General features: G+C 39.0%; 1 protein-coding gene across 1 annotated transcript in view; it reads right to left on the reverse strand.

Moving 5' to 3' along the window:
* Positions 1–874: 874 nt before the first annotated feature.
* LOC132616652 (AUGMIN subunit 5) overlaps positions 875–19868 on the reverse strand; it is a 29010-nt gene continuing 10016 nt past the window's right edge. The window contains exons 5-10 of the mRNA XM_060331205.1: positions 15808–16017; positions 14411–14596; positions 5518–5677; positions 2525–2720; positions 2166–2301; positions 875–1359 (exon numbers count right to left, since the gene is read on the reverse strand). Coding sequence (XP_060187188.1) covers positions 1231–1359; positions 2166–2301; positions 2525–2720; positions 5518–5677; positions 14411–14596; positions 15808–16017 — 1017 coding nt within the window. The 3' untranslated portion in view covers positions 875–1230. The remainder of the gene's footprint in view (positions 1360–2165; positions 2302–2524; positions 2721–5517; positions 5678–14410; positions 14597–15807; positions 16018–19868) is intronic.

The following is a 19868-nucleotide window of genomic DNA, read 5'->3' on the forward strand; positions in this document are numbered from 1 at the left end:
AGAGGTTTAAATGCAAAGCTCTCCCTGCAAGTAGAGTTTTGCATTCAAAGTTCTGCCTGCAGGTAGAGTTTTGTTTTGAATGCAAAACTCTTAAAGGTAGAGTTCAAAACTCTGCCTACAGGGAGAGTTTTCCATTCAAAATTCTGCTTGCAGGCTCTGCCTTGCGAAATTCTTTTTTTTTTTTTACTGAGCTAGAATTCGAACCCAGAACCTTGAGGTATTAGGCGAAGAGCAAAAAGTAAAGACCCCAATTTGAGGGGCAAAAATTAAAGACCAGTGCTTTTGAAGGGCAATCCGCACAAAAAAAATGTTTGACTTATAAGTCAAAAGCTATAAGTTTGAAAATCTAGCTTATAACTTATTTTTGTTATTTTGACTAAAAATAAATGCTTAAAAGCATTTATTATTTTACGCAAACATACAAAAGTGCTTAAAAATTATTTTAGCTTAAAAGCACCTAAAATAAGCCAATCCAAACACGTCAGATTATTACATCAACTTATTATCGTCAGATACTCACCCCAAATACGTCAGAAAATTATTTTCTTTTTTTGTCAAATTACTATCGTTGAGCTACCTTTTTTCCTGACCAAGCAACACTCACAAAACCGTCGTGTAAAGAGACATAATATGATGCAATAAGCAATTTACTTGGTTCATCGTTCAACTAATACAAGAACTTCAAATATAAACCTGCACCTTCTGTTTTTTTAACGTATACTTCTTTATTTAGTGACCAAATTTTATGTAAAAGCTTCCAATGCTAAGCTATAAAAGGGAAAAACAAAATCCAGACCAAGCATAGAAACCTGAACATTTGTGTCGTCATTCAGCCAAATAAGAAGCTCAAATAGTGTTGTAACATGCAAACCACTTTATAACTGTTCTTGAGATTTCGTTATGTATGCTATTCTCTTCTTTCTCATTACCAAAAAATGACGGAAGAAACATCTGTACAAAATAGGGAATGCAACAACATATTTCACTAGACCAACATTTCAGCCTTGAAACTATGTAAGAGAAAGACAATCCCCCAATATTGACTGAAATTTTCTTAAAGTCCTAGGTCTAGGTCAAAGATCGAATTGTTCTACTATCTTCAACAGATGCTGCCTAGATTTGCAAGTGACCTGTCTCGAGAGAACCAAAAGCCACATGAAGTTGCAAGAACTAGCAAGCGAGAAAAATGAAAATTTACAGACATTATGTAACAGTTGCCAAAGAGATAATTCAACGAAGTTGTTGATCATGAAATGCCTTAAGCTGCTTCACATCATTCAACCATGCAGCAACATTTTGTCCATCAACAGCAACCCAATCAACTACAGTTGATGCTGGTTGTTCCCACCATTCATCTACCTGTAAACATGCAACAATATTACATTTCCATAAGCAGGAAACTTACCAGAACAGAAAAATGAGTATGTGAGAAAGGAAGAAAACAAAAGAACACAGCATCACCAAGATATTCTAGTTACAGAGCTTGAATGTTTGTTTCTTTTTTTCCCCCCATTTTAGACCCTTGTTTATGCTTTCCCCTTTTTGTGCCTAACAGAATTGAAATATGCTGAGTTATCCTTCTAACACCAAACACACTCAGAACAAAACCTTTGGATCAATTAAGATAACTCAATGTTTTCCCAGATATGCGTTCTTGGCCTCACATAAAGTACTTTCTGTTCATGCAGTTGTGCAGAAAGATCTTAAAATTCACCCATGAAGATATGGCCCTTGGGCCTAACTCCAAATGCTAGCTCATGAGGCGAGGACTACCCAAAACTATATAAGCATACCACAACCCATTCCCTCAACCAATGACTTAACATCACCAAAGGAGGCTACGTAAAGATTTCATTTGGCTGACATGAAATGATAAAATACGAAAGAAAATGATTTACAAAATAAACTTTTATCAAGTAAAATAGTCTTGTGTGGCGCGTCCTACATTCTTTTTGGACACTCCCACGACTGTGTCCAGATAGATGCTTGACAGCATGTAATACACAGTTGGTTATTGACAGTTCATCTCAAAGTATAAACCGGTCGAACTTACGAAGACTGAAAGAAATGTGTAGTTCCATTATTTTATCCAACTAAGTTCTAAGATACCGAAGATAACCTTTAACAAACTGGTAAGCAAATAAACAGCGACGAAAATTACTCACCAGGCCCCGAACATACTTGCATTCCTCGTTAAGGCAGTGTTTAGCATTACCAATAGCTACATCCAGTTCCTGTAGCCAATTCTCCGTAGCTGTCTTCTCTTGCTCCGCAGCCAGGTTTAAGCAGTAGTTTGTCGTCCTATAAAGCACAAGCAATAAACCAATCAATCTAAATATTGGTCCAGCCAAATGTCCAACAATCAGGAATACAATATTCAAGGCACTAGAGTCCAATCTAATTTTGGAAAGGCACCCCGGTTTTTGATTTGAATAAAAATTAGAAAAATTTGTGCATTGCAAATAAGCAAGGATCTGACCCAGGAAGAAAAAAAGGAAATATTGATGTGTGGCATTTGTCGCACCTTTCATACTCATTTTGTGCCTTGTTAGCATGATCTAATAAGGCACGACCACTTTCAACAAGATCTCGCCGTGTGTGAACCAAGTTGATTGCCTTTTCCAAGTCTTCCAATATGGAAGCTTCAGAACCACAAAGCTTCACACAAAATCCCAAAGATTCTAAAACTGCTGCTAAGCCAGCATCCGAGGCATCCAAACCTAAATACACAAGTTCAAAGGACAAAAAATAAGATTTACATACCATCATAATTACATGGTATGAATATTTTTGAACCAATAAAATCCAAGAAAGTCATGGTATGAGTATTTGAAGTTCAATAAAAGCAATTGTCTAACAAATCTCGTACATATTACCAAAAGAAACATAACTAATAATGAGCTCAACTATTTATGTACCTTATTGCATAAGTTGGTGACAAGGAGTTCAATCCAGTAAAATGGGTTAAAGAAAAGCAAACGAAAATGCCAAACTTAGATCCATCTCAACAGTGGCGGAGCCACATGTAGTTGAGGGGTGTCAAGCGACACCCCTTCGTCGGAAAATTACACTGTGTAGCTAGATAAATATTTTATTTTTATGTATATATATTACATATTGACACTCCTTTGCTTCTTCGTGAATTTACTTCTTTATATTCTGACACTCCTTAGTGAAAATTCTGGCTCCGCCACTACATCTCAAGACTCATTGATATAGAATTTACTCAGATTGATTAACCATAATTTTAGGTCATCTCTACTGATTCTTTTATGGGACTGAATAATCACAAGCATGCCATAAACCTACACGAGTTTAAGGTGATTCTATCGCCTTAATTGTTTAAGGCTTCACAAAATTATCATCCTTCTTGGTCTCTCATTTTTCTACTTGCTGGTTATATTTTCATGTTGTCTCAAATGGTTTTTAAGGGCATCGATAGAAGCTTAGATGTCTGGAAATCCAATCAAGTCAAAATTCGCCTTACTGCTTCTAACACTCAGATGGCCCTTGGTCCACTTAGGCAACTATAATTGAAACTGTATCCATCCTAAAGTCCCTTTTAACCTGCCAGCTGCACCAGAGACTATTGGCCCATAGCTGTTCTGACCAAAACAGACAAGTCAGAAGACTCAAACTCCGATTAACAGAAATTGAACTTACCATCTAAAACACCACCTCATCTATACAGTTAGGTTTAAACACAAATCGACAAGATTAACTTCCAAATGAATATAAAGCCTAAAGGTCCAAGAACTGGAAACAAGAAAGGAGGATGTATTCACGGGAACAAGTCAATAATACTTATGCTATCTGCTACTGATTTAAAGCCTCCACACGATCCCAAATGCATATTTTGCTTTACATAGAGTTATGACTAGAATAAATGATTAGATTCTTCTAGAACACTAGCTAAGCTAATCGTATTAGTTCCCTTCAATAAAATCAATAAGCTTCTTGATTGATTCTCTACACCTGCAGCCTTCAACAATAGAAAATGATTGTCTGGGCTTCTAACCACTCTTCTCCTTTTTCCACTCTCCGGCTCAAAAAAGCAAGACATGTACATTATGATCTATCATATCCTTATAAAGCAAGGAAGCAAAGTAGCGCCTCTCTGTAGCCCCTCTATACTCTATAAGTCATTAGTGTCAAGTGCATGCACGAGAGAGAGAGAGAGAGAGAATGGGGGAAGTCAGTTCAGGTTTCCCCGAGGAGGCAAAAGATACTAGGTGATGTCTTCTCATCCATCTAAGTCTTGGTGAATACAATTACTCGATACTCGTGCTGGTGGGAGGTAGCAGGTACCCATTGGAATTAGTCGAGGTACGCACAAGTTGGCCCGGCCACCACGTTATCAAAAAAAATACTTTTTTTTTAATAAGTACAGTTATCAAAAAATACTTATGTTAATATTTTCATAATTTGTGGGGAAATTCAGAGGTCTAAAACTTGTATTCATTCACAGTATGAGTTTAGGAGAGAAAATGACAAAGATGGACCCTTATGTTTGATGGTAGGTTCACAATAGTCCTTTAAGTATGCACTGAACAATTTTGGTCCTTTAAGTTTGTCAAAAGTAACACTTTCAGTCTCTGGCAAATATTTAACAATTTATGTTTGTTAGATTTGATGGAAATAGTAGAATAAAAGATGTAACCATAAACACCAAGAATGTCCCATCAAATCCTATGATATGCAACACAAAAAATTGCACTAGACACTAAAAAAAATTAAAAAATAAGCAAAAATTGCACCTCAAAAAGCTACACTAGACTCTAGAAATAAATTGAAGTAGCAGAAACTACAAAATTGTACCTCTAAATGTGAGTTCCCGCTAGTTTCCTTTTTTCCTAGTTCTAGACTTCTAGTCAAATCTAAGAGACAAAGTTCGGTAAATATTTGACGAAGACTAAAAAAGTTAACTTTTGGAAAACTTAAGAGGAGCAAAACTGTTCAGTGCATACCTTAAGGGACTATTTTGAACCTATCTCGAGTTAAAGATATACAGATTTGGCACAGTTACAGCTAAAAGAACGTATTTTCTTTATACTCACTCTGCCACTACTCCCATCTCCATTCTTAAGCCTAAAGCTTAACAAGAATAAAGAGAAAGTTCAACTCCCTGACAACCAAAAGAGAGGCACTCTATCAGCAGGCAAACATAAGCAATCAACAATTTCCAGGCTTCCAGCAAATCTAGATAAATAATAGATCAAGTTTGCCTCAACATCTTCTTGGCTTTTGTTGTGGCTCAGGGGTCATATTCTTGTCAAACTAAAGGGGCTATGGTGGCTAAGGTGGCCGTGGAAAATAATCTAAATTCCAGGTCCATATAAACAACATCTAAGCTCAAAAATCCTTATTCTTAAACAAGTTCGCTTATGCATTTTAACAATGGCTAATGCAAAACTATAGCGGTGAAAACCGGTTTAGAAGTTGGGGAAAAATAAAACTCGCTGCCTAGCAACTGATTCAAGTGAATAATAACACATTGAAATGAAGAAGAAAACTCACCTGCAGGATATTGTAGAGCAGCAGAAATACGGCATATAGATGGAATTGCAGACGGGTCTCTGGCACCAGCCCTAGCCGTCAATATAGCAGCATTCTTTTCAGCAGCAGCAACAGCTTCTGGTCCAGTAGATCCACTGACACCCATAGATTCCAACAGAGCCTATTAGCATGAACAAGGCACCATGAGTCCATGAGAGGAGACAACGCAAACGTAAACTGCAATAGGTTAAGACCATAATATAAAACAGAATAGCAACTGATATTTATTATTCATTTCGTTTGACAAATTTTGAATTTTAGAATAGTGATTACGGGCAGTAGGCACCTTTTTTGGAAAGCTAATGCAGACACACCCGCTCTTTCTCTCTCCTCTGCTCTCTCCCAGATCTGCCCACCCGCCACTCCGTCCAGCGACCATACGTCACCACTGTTCAGGTGACGCCGGCGACCAGGTAACGCCGGCCACTTTTCCGGCTAGATTTACTTTTCTTCTCTCTTTCCTTTTCTTCTTCTCCTCTTCTTCTTCTCTTCTCCTTTTTTTCCCTTTTTTTTAATCTGCTCCTGGCGCTGCCAGTACGCAGCTGCGCCATCGCCGGCGACTTTTTCCGGCCAGCCCTCTCTTTCTCTCTCCTTTTTCCCTTTTTCTTTTATTTTTCTTTTCTTCTTTTTTCCCTCCTATTCTCTTCTCCCTTTCAGGTATTTGTGAACAATTTTCCGGCAGTGAACAGTAACTCGACCGTGAACAGTATTTTCCAGCAACAACCAGGTTCAGTTCGACTGGAGTTGGTACCTCCGGTTGTCATATCCGTAATTTGTCCATACACTTGTAGTTATATTTTGCTGACTTTAGACTTTTGAATAATTTATTAGTTCATACTTATTTTCATGGCTTTGGTTAATGATGGTAGACTAGGGTCATGTTCTCGTTCGGGGACGGGGGCGAGGGTTAGGAGGGGTAAGTGGGCTAAAGGAGCCTCTAGGTTGAGAGTAGGGTCTTGGAACATTGGGACGTTAACGGGGAAGTCCATAGAGCTAGTTAAGATTCTTAAGAAGAGGAAGATTAATATAGCTTGTGTCCAAGAGACTAAATGGGTAGGTCCTAAAGCTAAAGAGGTAGACGGGTATAAGCTGTGGTTCTCTGGTAGGTCGAAGTATAGAAATGGGGTGGGCATTTTAGTAGATAGAGATTTAAGGGACCAAGTGGTAGAGGTTAGGAGAGCCACTGATAGGATGATGTCGATTAAAGTGGTCGTTGAAGGGCTCACTTTGAACATTATTAGTGCATATGCGCCGCAAGCGGGCTTAGGCGAGGAGGAGAAGAGGCGCTTTTGGGAGGATTTGGACGAATTAGAGGGAGGCATACCGCCTACTGAGATGTTATTCGTGGGAGGTGATTTCAATGGGCACATCGAGCCTATTTCGGGAGGTTATGATGATGTGCATGGAGGCTTTGGCTTCGGGGACAGGAATGGAGGAGGAGTCTCACTTTTGGATTTTGTAAGAGCTTTCGGGTTGGTGATAGCCAATTCGAGTTTCCCAAAGAAGGAGGAGCACTTGGTAACCTTCCGTAGTTCAGTGGCTAAGACCCAAATAGACTTTTTACTCCTTAGGAAGGACGATAAAGGTCTGTGCAAAGACTGTAAGGTCATTCCGAGCAACTATCTTACAACCCGACATAAGCTCTTGGTGATGGATTTAGGGATCAAGATGACGAGGAAGAAGAGGGTCGTGGATGACCGACCTAGGATCAGATGGGGGAGTTTGACCACGACTAGTGCCGTGGAGATGGGAGAAAAACTGAAGGTTATGGGGGCCTGGGATAGTAGTGGGGATGCGACAAGTATGTGGGATAGGACGGCTAGTTGCATTAGGGCGGTAGCAAGGGAAGTGTTGGGGGTCTCGACAGGTAGTCGTGGCCAGCATCGAGGGGACTGGTGGTGGAATGGAGAAGTTCAAGGGAAGGTGGAAGCAAAGAAGGTGGCGTATGCGAAGTTGATAGAAAGCAAGGATGAGGTGGAGCAGTAGACGAATAGGGAACTTTATAAGATGGCGAGGAAGGAGGCGAAGTTGGCGGTTGCGACGGCAAAAACGGCAGCTTTTGAACGCCTTTATGCTGAACTAGAAGAGAAAGGAGGGGATCAGAAATTGTTCAGACTAGCCAAGGCGAGGGAGAGAAAGGCACGAGATGTGGTTCAAGTGAAGTGCATCAAGGACGAGCATGGCAAAGTATTGGTAGAGGAGACTCTTATTAGACGGAGATGGCAGTCATACTTCTTCAAACTCTTAAATAAAAAAGGGGACAGAGACATTGTGTTGGGAGATTTAGAACATACAGGAAGGTGTCACGATTTTGGGTATTGCAGGAGTATTAAGGTTGAGGAGGTTAAGGGTGCTGTTCGTAGGATGCGCAGGGGAAGAGCGACCGGACCTGACGAGATTCCTGGGGAATTTTGGAAGAGTGCGGGCCCGGCAGGTTTGGAGTGGCTAACTAGGTTGTTTAATGTCATCTTTAAGACGGCAATGATGCCTGAAGAATGGAGGTCGAGTGTAATGGTCCCTCTATACAAGAACAAGGGAGATATCCAAAGTTGCAACAACTATAGAGGTATCAAGTTGCTAAGCCATACTATGAAAGTGTGGGAGAGGGTGGTGGAGATAAGGGTGAGGAAAGGCGTGTCTATTTCAGAGAATCAGTTCGGATTGATGCCGGGACGCTCAACTACAGAAGCCATCCATTTTGTGAGGAGACTGGTGGAGCAGTATAGGGAGAGGAAGAGGGACTTACACATGGTATTCATCGACCTAGAAAAGGCTTACGACAAAGTTCCAAGAGAGATCCTATGGAGATGCTTGGAGGCTAAAGGTGTACCTGTGGCGTACATTAGGATAATCAAGGACATGTATGAGGGAGCCAAAACCAGGGTAAGAACAGTAGGAGGAGACTCAGAGCACTTTCCAGTTGTGATGGGGTTGCATCAAGGATCAGCTCTTAGTCCGTTTTTATTTGCCTTGGTGATGGATGGATTGACGCGGCAAATTCAAGGTGAGGTGCCATGGTGTATGCTTTTCGCGGATGACATAGTCCTGATCGACGAGACTCGTAGCGGAGTTAACGCTAAGCTGGAGGATTGGAGACAAACTCTGGAGTCTAAAGGGTTTAAGCTGAGTAGGACCAAGACAGAGTACTTAGAGTGTAAGTTTAGTGAAGCACCTCAGGAGGCTAGCTTGGAAGTGAGGCTTGGTACCCAAGCCATCAAGAAGAAAAGTAGTTTCAAGTATCTTAGGTCTATTATGCAAGGCAGCGGGGAGATTGACGATGATGTCACACATCGTATTGGGGCAGGGTGGATGTAATGGAGGCTTGCTTCCGGAGTGCTATGTGACAAGAAGGTGCCACCACAACTTAAGGGCAAGTTCTACAAAGCGGTGGTTAGACTGACTATGTTGTATGGGGCGGAGTGTTGGCCAGTTAAGATTTCTCACGTTCAAAAGATGAAAGTTGCTGAGATGAGAATGTTGAGATGGATGTGTGGCCACACCAGGAGTGAAAAGATTAGGAATGAGGATATTCGGGACAAGGTGGGAGTGGCCTCGGTGGAAGACAAGATGCGAGAAGCGAGATTGAGATGGTTTGGGCATGTGAAGAGGAGAGATACAGAGGTGTGAGAGGTTGGCCATGGATGGTTTCAGACGAAGTAGGGGTAGGCCAAAGAAGTCTTGGGGAGAGGTAATTAGACACGACTTGATGCAGTTACAGCTTACCGAGGACATGACCTTAGATAGGAGGGTTTGGAGGACCCACATTAGGGTAGAAGGCTAGTAGATAGTCTCATTATCCTGTCTTATTAGTAGTCGCATTATCATAGTATAATTTCTTGTGCTCTGATTTATGCTATTATTTGTTATTTCCTGTGCTTAGATTATTCTATGTTATATGTGTCACTTGCGTTACTTCATTTCCATATCGCTTTGAATCTCTTAGCCTTATCTGACCTCCTTTTATGTTTTTTATTGAGCTGAGGGTCTTTCGGAAACAGTCGTCCTACCTTGGTAGGAGTAAGGTCTGCGTACACTCTACCCTCCCCAGACCCCACGTTGTGGGATTTCACTGGGTTGTTGTTGTTGTTCGTTTGACAAATTTTAAATTATCATTTTAGGTAAGACCACCATCTTTGTCTTCCATCTTTTGGCTTATCTTAAATATCCAGAGAAAAAAAAAATAGAAAAATCCTTTACTTTATTGTGTGCTTGGCAGGGAGGTTCATTATTTCCAGGTGGACGACCCACACATACATTCATATATACATTTATCTATATATACAACTTTCAGAAAAGAAAGAAAAAACATATATCCACATATCCTACATATATACACATTTTTTTTGTATGTATATACCATGACCTCGTACAGGATGCCCCTATTATTAATAAATATTTTGATAATTACTCATGGTAGGAGTTCTCATCATGAGATATACGTCACAGTGAATAAATATCAAGGCCAATGCTGAGAAAATGGAAAAGGTCCCCTCATAGAATTGTTAAAGGATTGTTTGAAAAGCACTTAAACCCTGTAGTTCAGTTGAAACCGGGTTTTGAACTCCGCCTCACTTAGGTGGTGCTTTACTTCAGGAGTTAAGGCAGTGTTGTCAAAGGCACGCTTAAGCCCTGAAGCGAGGCTCAAAACATGTAGAGTACTTCACCTCGCTTAATGTGCGCTTCAGTGTTGTCATCAAGGCTCTAATACATACTTTTCCTTGCCAATGAGCGTTTCTTGAACAGGCAACACTAAAAAATTGATATTTCACTTTACGTATTTGTTTTTTCAACTTCTTTGTCCATATATTTGTTATTCATGCTTATACTATTAGTCTTGGACTAAGCATGTAAATATTTATACTTTTTCTCCATTTGCGCCTTTTTTCATCAAAGGCCACACTTTATTTGTGCTTTGCACTTAAAGCCCCAAAAGACTTAGGGTTTTTAGGCCTTTCGCTTTTGTTAACACTGAGTTAAGGTGCTACAGCGCATGCAAATCACCTACGAACTATGTCTTTAAAAGCACAGAGAATAATAAATACAATTGATAAAGTGATTTTAATTGTTAAAAATCTGTTTAAAAAATTTAAATTTTAGTGTTTTTGAGATGATTAGCTCTGGAAAATTTAAACCTACATCTTGTGATCTCAAAAAAAAAAAAAATTGTTCTTAAACTTGATTGACATGATTTTGCTTCATATGGTTTGATTTGTCCAAACAGAAAAAGCTAATTGTGGCCTAGAATTTTAAGGAAAAGAATCACAGGGGTCTCCATTTTATCAAGTTTAATTTGTAGTAGTATTAGCACTTGCATCAATTGTTGACAAAGATCTATCTTTCTTTTTTTTTTTTTTTTGAGAAGGTAACATGTTGTATGTATAAAACACAGAACAGTACATGGGTTGTACTGAAACCATATTTACAAGTGAGCAGAAGAGAGCAAAAACAGTCTACAGTTCTAACAGGAACCTATTGAGTCTAGGATAGATATAGTATCCTCTGGGTAGATCTGGTTACACCAAAAAGAACAAAGCTTAATACAGTTAAGTTTGATCTCCTGCATTGTGTTGCTGCTGTTCTCAAAGCAGCTAGAGTTCCTTTCTTTCCAAATTGCCCACCAAATGCAAGCAGGGACCATCTTCCATCTGTTTATGTCATCTGCTCCATCTCCAGCTGCCTCCCAACTAAAGAGAGCTTCAGTAATCTTTCTAGGCATTGTCCAGGCTATGCCTCTGAGATTAATGAAGATCTTCCATAGCTGATCAGTTATCCTGCAGTGCAAAAATAAGTGACCAACTGTCTCTACTTTTTCACAAAGAAAACATCTTGAGCACATAGTCTAGTTCCTCTTCTTTAAATTTTCATGTGTGAGCACAACTTCCTTTGCCAGTAACCATGAGAAGCATGCAACCTTGCGTGGTATCTTGGTCTTCCAAACATGCTTCCAGGGCCAGTTGGTGACTTGAGGTGTTGGTTGGTTTATCATTTTATAGGCTGCATTAACACTGAATTTTCCACTACTATGTCCCTGCCATCTCAATGTGTCATCCCCGTTTTGAGTTCCTGTGAAATCATCCAGTTGTTTGTAGAACTCAACCATTCAACTTATCTACCAATCATTCAGGTCTCTTCTGAGTATCAATTCCCAACCTTGAGGTGACCACATTTCAACTATAGATCTCTGTTGGTGATGAGCTAAAGCATATATGTCAGAGAATAGATCCTTCAAAGCTCCATTCCCCAGCCAATTATCATTCCAGAAGGATGTCCTGTTACCATTTAGCACTCTGATTGAAACTTGACTCTTTAGAGCTGGCCATAGTACCCTTATAGACCTCCAAAGACTAACTCCATAAGTTGAGTTCACTGGTTTAGTCATCCAGTTGTCTTCTACTTCATATTTGGCTTTGATTACCTTGCTCCATAAGCATTGAGGGTCTTGAGAGTACCTCCATAACCATTTCAACTTGAGGGCTTTGCTGTGATTCTTCAAATTTCTAATTCCCAATCCACCTTGAGCCTTGCTGAGAATTACCTCTTCCCACTTGACCAAGTGATAGGCTTTTTTTTCTTTTTCACCTTGCCACAGGAAGTTCCTTCTTATGCTGTCCAATCTTTGAATGACCCCCACCGGAATGGGAAAAAGGGATATCATATAGGTTGGTAGAGAGTCTAATACAGAGTTAATCAGAGTGAGCCTTCCTCCCATTGACAAATATTGACACTTCCATCTTGAGAGCTTCTTTTCACATTTCTCCATTTCTCCAGGACATTGTTCCATATACCAGTAGATTTTGACTTGGCCCCCAGTGGCATGCCAAGATAAGTAGTAGGAAGAGTCCCCACTTCTCCCCCCAAGATCAGTGCTAGATCTTCCATGTTTGTTACTTCATTAATTGGGAAGAGAAGACTCTTTCTCCAATTAATATGCAGCCCAGAAATGCCTTCAAAAAGGACCAGTATAATTCTCAAAATTCTCAGTTGTTCCATTCTGCATCACAAAAAATTAAGGTGTCATCAGCATATTGAAGATGTGTAATCTCCTGAATGTTGTGTCCATTCATAGCTACCTCAAAGCCTTTAATCCACCCATTAAGTTTGGTTGTTTTGACCATGTTGTTTAAACCTTCCATGGCTATTATGAAAAGAAAATGTGACAAGGGATCACCCTGCCTGAGACCTCTCTGAGCAGAGAAGAATCCTTTTGGAGAACCATTGATGATGACTGAGAATCTGACAGTCGATATGCAAAATTTCATCCATTTAACCCATTGTACTCCAAATCCCATTTGTTGTAACATGCTTAGTAAGAAGTTCCAATTCACATAGTCAAATGCTTTCTCAATATCTAGCTTGCAGAGGATGCCAGGCTTCTTCTGTTTCTGTCTTGAGTCTACTGCTTCATTGGCTATTAGTATGTCATCCATTATTTGTCTTCCTTTTATGAATGCCATTTGTTGAGAATCTACCAATTTTTCCATCACCTTTTTCAGCCTCTCAGTCAAGACTTTTGCAATAATCTTGTAAATGCTGCCTATTAGGCTTATAGGTCTGAAGTCCCTCAGCTCCTTTGCACCATTCTTCTTAGGGATCAAGGCAATGTAAGTTGCATTGAAACTCCTTTCAAATAGGCCATGGGAATGGAAGTTGTGAAACACCCCCATGATGTCTTGTTTAAGTACCTCCCAACATTTGATAAAGAATCCCATGGTAAAGCCATCAGGTCCTGGTGCCTTGTCCGTAGCACACATTTTCAAACACCCCAAAACTTCTTGTTCATCGAATCTGCTTTGTAGCAAATTCTTATCTTGCTCAGTTATTGTTGGACAATTCCCAAAATTGCTTGCAGGTCTCCATTCTTCAGTCTCCGTGTAGAGTGTTTTGTAGAAATCTACTATCTCATTCTTGATTCTCTATGGTTCTGTGATTAATTCTTCCTGGATCATTAAGTGATCAATGTTGTTGCACCTTTTGTGAGCATTGGCAGTCTTATGAAAGAACTTTGTATTCTTGTCTCCTTCTTTGAGCCAGATGGCCCTGGACCTTTGTCTCCAGGCCACTTCTTCATTCTTCAGAAGATCTTCATACTTCAGCAATAGTGATGCCTTCTCCACCATTTCCCCTTCAATTAGAATTTTTACTTCTAGTACTCTGTCCAGTACTGCCAATTCATTAAGCATGTCTGATTTTTGTACTTTTAGGTTGCCTTGGCTGCTTTTGCTCCACTCTCTTAGTTTACCTTTCAAAGCCTTCAATTTACAAGCTAGAACATAATCAGGTTTCCCTTCGAAGTCAAATGTTGTCCACCAACTAAGATCTATCTTTCTTCATTGATACCTCTTGTGAAAATAGAAGAATTTCCCATTGACTTAATTAAAAATGTAGAAGAGGTGCTCCTTGTATGAGAGTCTTAGACTATGTATAACATGGTAAGTAATCAATGCCTATACTAATAAGGTAAGTAAATACTATACATTTAAATATAGAATATCCTCAAGTACTATAGAATATTCAATATGATTTTCTTTTTCAAGTACAATGAACTAAACACATATTCACTTGATGCTCCCCAAATTCAAAGTGGGGAAGCTTGAGCTTGGTTACTTTGCTAATTCTTGATTCATGAGTTGCTCCTCATCTCCAAAGCATTAAAATATAAATATTTAAAAAAAAAAAATAGAAGTAAATAATTAGTAATCAACGTAGCAACAGATTCTATTAACATATCGTAAAAAAAGCTGATTTCACAAATCTTCCTTAAGCCTAGCAGTGTAAACAATTCTTTTAAATTACTTTCTCACTGGAAAAAAAAAACACCTTTAGTATATTTGAGGATTAGTGAATATCAACAAACCTGGGGTGTTGATGGAAGCATGTAAAGCGTATTATCAGGAGTTTGATAAAATGCTGAAACTTCTTGCTCAATAAGATCTTTTGCAATGTGTGATAAATCTACAAGAACAGTGCAAGCAGGAATTATAGAACTTGATGAATACTCCCTTGCAGCTAATGGCTGCTGACTCCAAAATGCTGCAGCATCCTACATAGCAACAAGGAACTTTTATGTAATCAAACAATCAATAAATTTCACCTAAATAGTTCAGGATTCAGGCATAGTTGTTGTTATCATCATTGTAGTGGTAAACAATCAATAAATTTACCATATTCTCCAGCTTTAAAGCATAAATATATCAGTAGAACAGCTAATTTCTTAGCAATTGGAAAATGTTCAGTGAAGACTCGGTTAGATGTACATATATTGAGATGGACATACATCAAGTTGCACATCAATGCAAAAACCTACTCGTTCCACCCCATTTTGTTAAACCAAATGCTGACCAATATTTAATCCAGTAAACTTTTCAAACTAGGTCAAACAACGCATATGTTAAAACTTCAGTATTCTAACATGTACACCATTTTTGTACTGCACCTTTATACATATCAATCAGAGTCTTAGATAAAGGATACATGTCTAAAAGAGTCTTTGATGAAAAACTTTTCACAAGCCTCATACCTATCGTAACTCATTTCTCACACGTAAAATGGGACAGAACTAGTACTTTACAACTAGGTTGGGCTGCTGAAGCCATGTTAATTATGCCAAAAACTTCATCATACGGTCCCTTCGCTTCCATTTAGGGATGTCCTAGAATATTTACACAATTCCATATCTATACACTTTTTAAAAGTTCAAATTCATTGTACTATTCATTTAGCTTTTCAACCATAACTTTATTTTCTTTCACTATTGATAATATAAAAATGAAAGTCAAATTAACATCTTCGACTTTGTGACCAGTCAAATGTTGTCATACAGAATAGAATTGACTATTGAGAGAGCAATAGATAGTGACCATCTTGGTAAGTGATCATCATAATTGTGAGCCCTGGGAAATTTCACTTCAGTTACCAACAAAAACTATTTAGACTATGTATGAGGCTACATATGATCATATAGTAAACTCAAACATGATTAAGGAGTCCCATTGCATGACTATCTGGTTAAGTGGTCTAAGAGTTCATGTCAAACATAGCCACAGATCAAAGCAATTCAAGTCAGTAGTTCCAACACACTCATTAAATAAGTTGGAATGGATTGGTGTGTCATGACAAAAAAACATAGTCCCTAGTGGGATTTATTTTATACTTACCAAAAGGTCCTAAATACTTTGGAGAAACCCCGCAAAAAAGAAACAGAAGACTGGTATATTATTGCTCTGCATAGACACGCATAATTTTCAGTCATACCATGCTTGCCTTAAGTAAGGCACTATAAATAGATTCCAGCTCTGATCTGCGAGCATCAAACTCTTCAATTTTCTTCCATTTCTTTCTCAAAGAATCTTCAGCTTCTTTTCTCTCCGCGCACAATTTATTTAAACGTTGTATTTCAGACATCAGTGTGTTCACGCTACCTTTTAATCCTACTGCTTCTCGTTCCTTTGTCCAGACCTCCAACTACAAAAAGAAGAAGAAAATTACATCCCACACTACAAAATCATTAAATAGGTTTCATACAGGTAAGTTGAGCCAGAGAAGATTATCAGATTACACACAAGACCAGCATGTTTGAAACTACCAAGAGAAAGCACTATATAAGTACACAAACTAAAGGATCACACTGTTTTTTCAATGGTGGTGTCTGGACCAGCTTGCCAAACTATTTCACAGGGTACCTACTACCTCCCACCAACAAAGGTAGGGGATAACTCCACCAAGGGTTAGGTAGATGGGGAGAATTCTTTTCCTCTGTGAGAACAAAAGGATAGTGTCTTCTAAATGTAAAGCAGCATTTTTGGAATAATTGAAAAGCACCGGTTGTTGAATACCGAAACACTCCTTTTAGAGTACTATTCCTCCAAAAATAGATTTCATAAACCTACCTTTAAAAGAAAAAATAGATTTAGCCTTGTTGAAGTCTGTGACCTCATCTAAAAGATTAAGCTATTAGAAAGAGCGTTCAAATCCTATTGGACGCAATTTATTTCCATATATTTTTTTTTTAAGATTGCGATAGCAAGAAAGACTGTTTGGATATTTCAATCCAAGACGCTTAATTCCTTTTTTTATTAAGATTAAGACAAAAGTGATCAATATTTCTTTAATACTTTTACTTAATTATGCCTTCAACACACCCCTTCAGGTAAAGCTCTGATTCTTTTTATGGGAGTATAAATTCTTTCTGATAATGGGTGGCAGTGAGACTCGAACCTAGGATCTTTGTCTGCTCTGATACCATGTCGAAATTTGTGACCATCTCATTTAAAAGCTTAAGCTATTAGAGAGAGCACACTTTTATTTTTTTGATTACATCTGCAACAAATCTAAACCTCTTTAACAAGCTTTTCAAAGAAAAAGGCAGAATATTGGGGAACAAGTTAGAATAAAAATTTCATCCTACACTAAAACATAATCTAAACCAAAATGTGAAAGAATCTGACAAACCCAAAACCTTAAGGTCATGGGTAGAGTAGCCCACGACATTATAAACACCTTTAAACCCTTACACAATCGATGAGGGGCAAGTACTTCACGAACACCTTCTTGCACGTGTAACCCAGCTCTTAGATTTACAAGTGGACTGATGGACTGGAGATCTTTTTTTTTTCTTCCTTTTTTCTTAGAAGATTGAAGAGTGGACGGTAGAAAGAGAGATCAAGCTCAACAATTTAAGTGGGCCTAGAGCTAAGAGGAGAGTAGGCTCAATAAGCTAAGGCGTGGCCCGGATCAAAGTTTCTGGCTCGATGGGCTGAATTGAAAGAGAGAAGGTCAGTGAAACTCTATGGGAGAGCGAAGCTCAGAGCAATAGAACATGAAGAGATAATGTGGTTGTGCACGCAGTTTCACCAAGTCTAGCTCTAATACCATACGAAAGAATCTGAGCATCCAACCCAAAACCTTAAGGCTATGGGTGGAGTAGCCCAGGATATCATGAATCCTTTTGGAAACCCTTGCACAACTGATGAGAGACAAGTATTTCTCTAACACAAGAGATCGTAATTTTCTCCATTTTCTATCTACCCTACAAGTCTATTACGTCACCTCTTTCGAAGTTCAAAAGTTAGCTATGTACGTTCTCTTGGAAGAGAAGATACATTTGCCGTGAGTTTATTAGATATAAACTTGGTACAAGATTTCACAAAATTTCTCAGTTCTAACCATAAGCTAAAATGAATGTTACCTGGATCTTCTTTCCTTAGAGATCATCAATATATAATTATTTAAGTCATTTCTCTTGTAAGTTGTCTACTCCACAATATTCAGAGTCTCATATTTAGTGCTTAAAAGATTTACATTTAACCAGCAACAACCAAGTACCATATATAGTAAGCTAATAATTTGAAGCATACATAGTACCTGTTGTAAGGGTCATAATAGCTGTTCTCTACAGAGAAATGTGTGAAAGAGGAAATAGCAGTAGCAAATATCAGTACTGAGGCAACTATTTAACACCTCGAAAAAGACAATATGCTCAATATTTACATCTATAAATTTAATCAAAAAAAGAACACTAGTGTAACGACCCGTTTGGTCGTTATTGTGTTTTTGGCCCATTTACCCCCGTTGACCATTACCCGAGCCCTGTTAGTATGATTTTGACCCGCGATGATGGGTGGCATGGTTCCCGAGGTAATCGGGGCGAGTTTTATGATGACTTATGAGAAACAGAACCTTAGATTGAAAAACGGTTGACCGATAGTTGACTTTTGGGTAGATGGACCTTTTTCGGAAATCCGTCGATTCCGTGAGGTCTAGAGGGTCGATTATGACTTGGTGAGATGTTCAGTTCAGTTCCCGAGGCACTCCGGAGTACTTTGGGTTAATGGTTGGAAAGTTGATATTTGGCCATTGAGTGTTGACCCAGTCAAATAAACCTCTGATGGAAATTCCGAGACCACGAGTGAGTCCGTAGCGTGATTTTATATGTGTGCATGTCTGGTTTGTACCTGGGAGGTCTCGGGTGATTGTCGGATTTGGGAAGGACTTGGTGAAAAACTAGGAAATTTTGGTTCCTGGTGTCTCGACCCAGCGAGACTGGGTGCGCCCCAGCGGACCTGCCTCAGCGAGGCCTGATCCGCGGGCCCGAAAATGTGGATTCCATGGGAATCCGCCCCAGAGGATGAAATTCCGCTGAGGCGGATGCGCAGTTGCAGACCGTCTTCCGCTTGAGCGGAAGACGCTATTACAGAATCATTAAATGCTTAAGTTAAACCCTTCAATTCCCATTCCCAAAATTATTTCTCCAAAGTGTCTCTCTCAAGGGCGATTTGAAGTGTTTCTGAGTGGATTCTTCTTGGGGTAGGTCTCTCTAATCTTGCTATCCATTATTTATCTTTCCTAAGCTTGAATCAATGGTGGGAATCTAGAAAACTAATGGAAGAAGATGGGTCTTAACCATAACTTTGTTATTTGAATTCTAGGAAGATGAGTCTTAATCTTAACTTTGTTATTTGAATTCTAGGAAGATGAGTCTTAACCTTAACTTTGTTATTTGAATTCTAGGCTTCAAATGTGAGATTAATTGATGGATTTGACTAATCTAAGCATGGAATTTCATTAATTAGTAACCAATAGGCTTGAATCTTCCATTTAAGTTAAGAAATTGAATATGGATAAGCTAGGGTTTATGCCTAATTAGGGGGTTTTGCTTTGAATGATAAAATTGATCAATACTTGAGCTAAATTAGCAATTGGAGAGTAGAATTGGACTTCTAGAACGGGTTACCTTTTCCATCTTTGAAATACCCGTTTTACCCTTGTGGGCCCGATTTCCATCTTTTCCTTAGTTGATTTTGATTCAAACGAATGTATAGCAATATGGGTACCATTGTTTCCCGTTTCTAACTTAAGATTCGATAATGGCTAGACTTTGAGTATTCGGAGGCTCTTTGGAAGGTCAAGGCTCAAATCTGATTGTTCGTGGCACCAGTAGGTTACAGCTTACCTTTTTGTTAGACTCCAGTTAGCGAAGCATATGTAGAGTTAGTTATTGACGGAGAAAGCATGTTACGCCTTCGGGTATGAAGTTGGGATGGAATACTTAGGTTGGTATTGTTGTTGATTTTGTGGACTGTGTCGTGATTGTACTTGATTGCTAGCATGCCTATCTTCAGTTCCTTTCTCTATATATGTTATCTAACTGTTGTCGGCCTATGATACCTACCAGTACATAGTGTTTGTACTGATACTACCTTGTTGTACTCTTTTTCTGAGTGCAGAGTTCGTGACAAGCTCCACATCTATCCCTCGAGAGTGATCCCGAGGCAAGGCTTACGAGTGTCCAGGGTGAGCATCTGCTGAGTCTGCTG

The sequence above is a fragment of the Lycium barbarum genome, chromosome 11, assembly GCF_019175385.1.
Source record: "Lycium barbarum isolate Lr01 chromosome 11, ASM1917538v2, whole genome shotgun sequence".
In the NCBI taxonomy this organism is placed as follows: Eukaryota; Viridiplantae; Streptophyta; class Magnoliopsida; order Solanales; family Solanaceae; genus Lycium; species Lycium barbarum.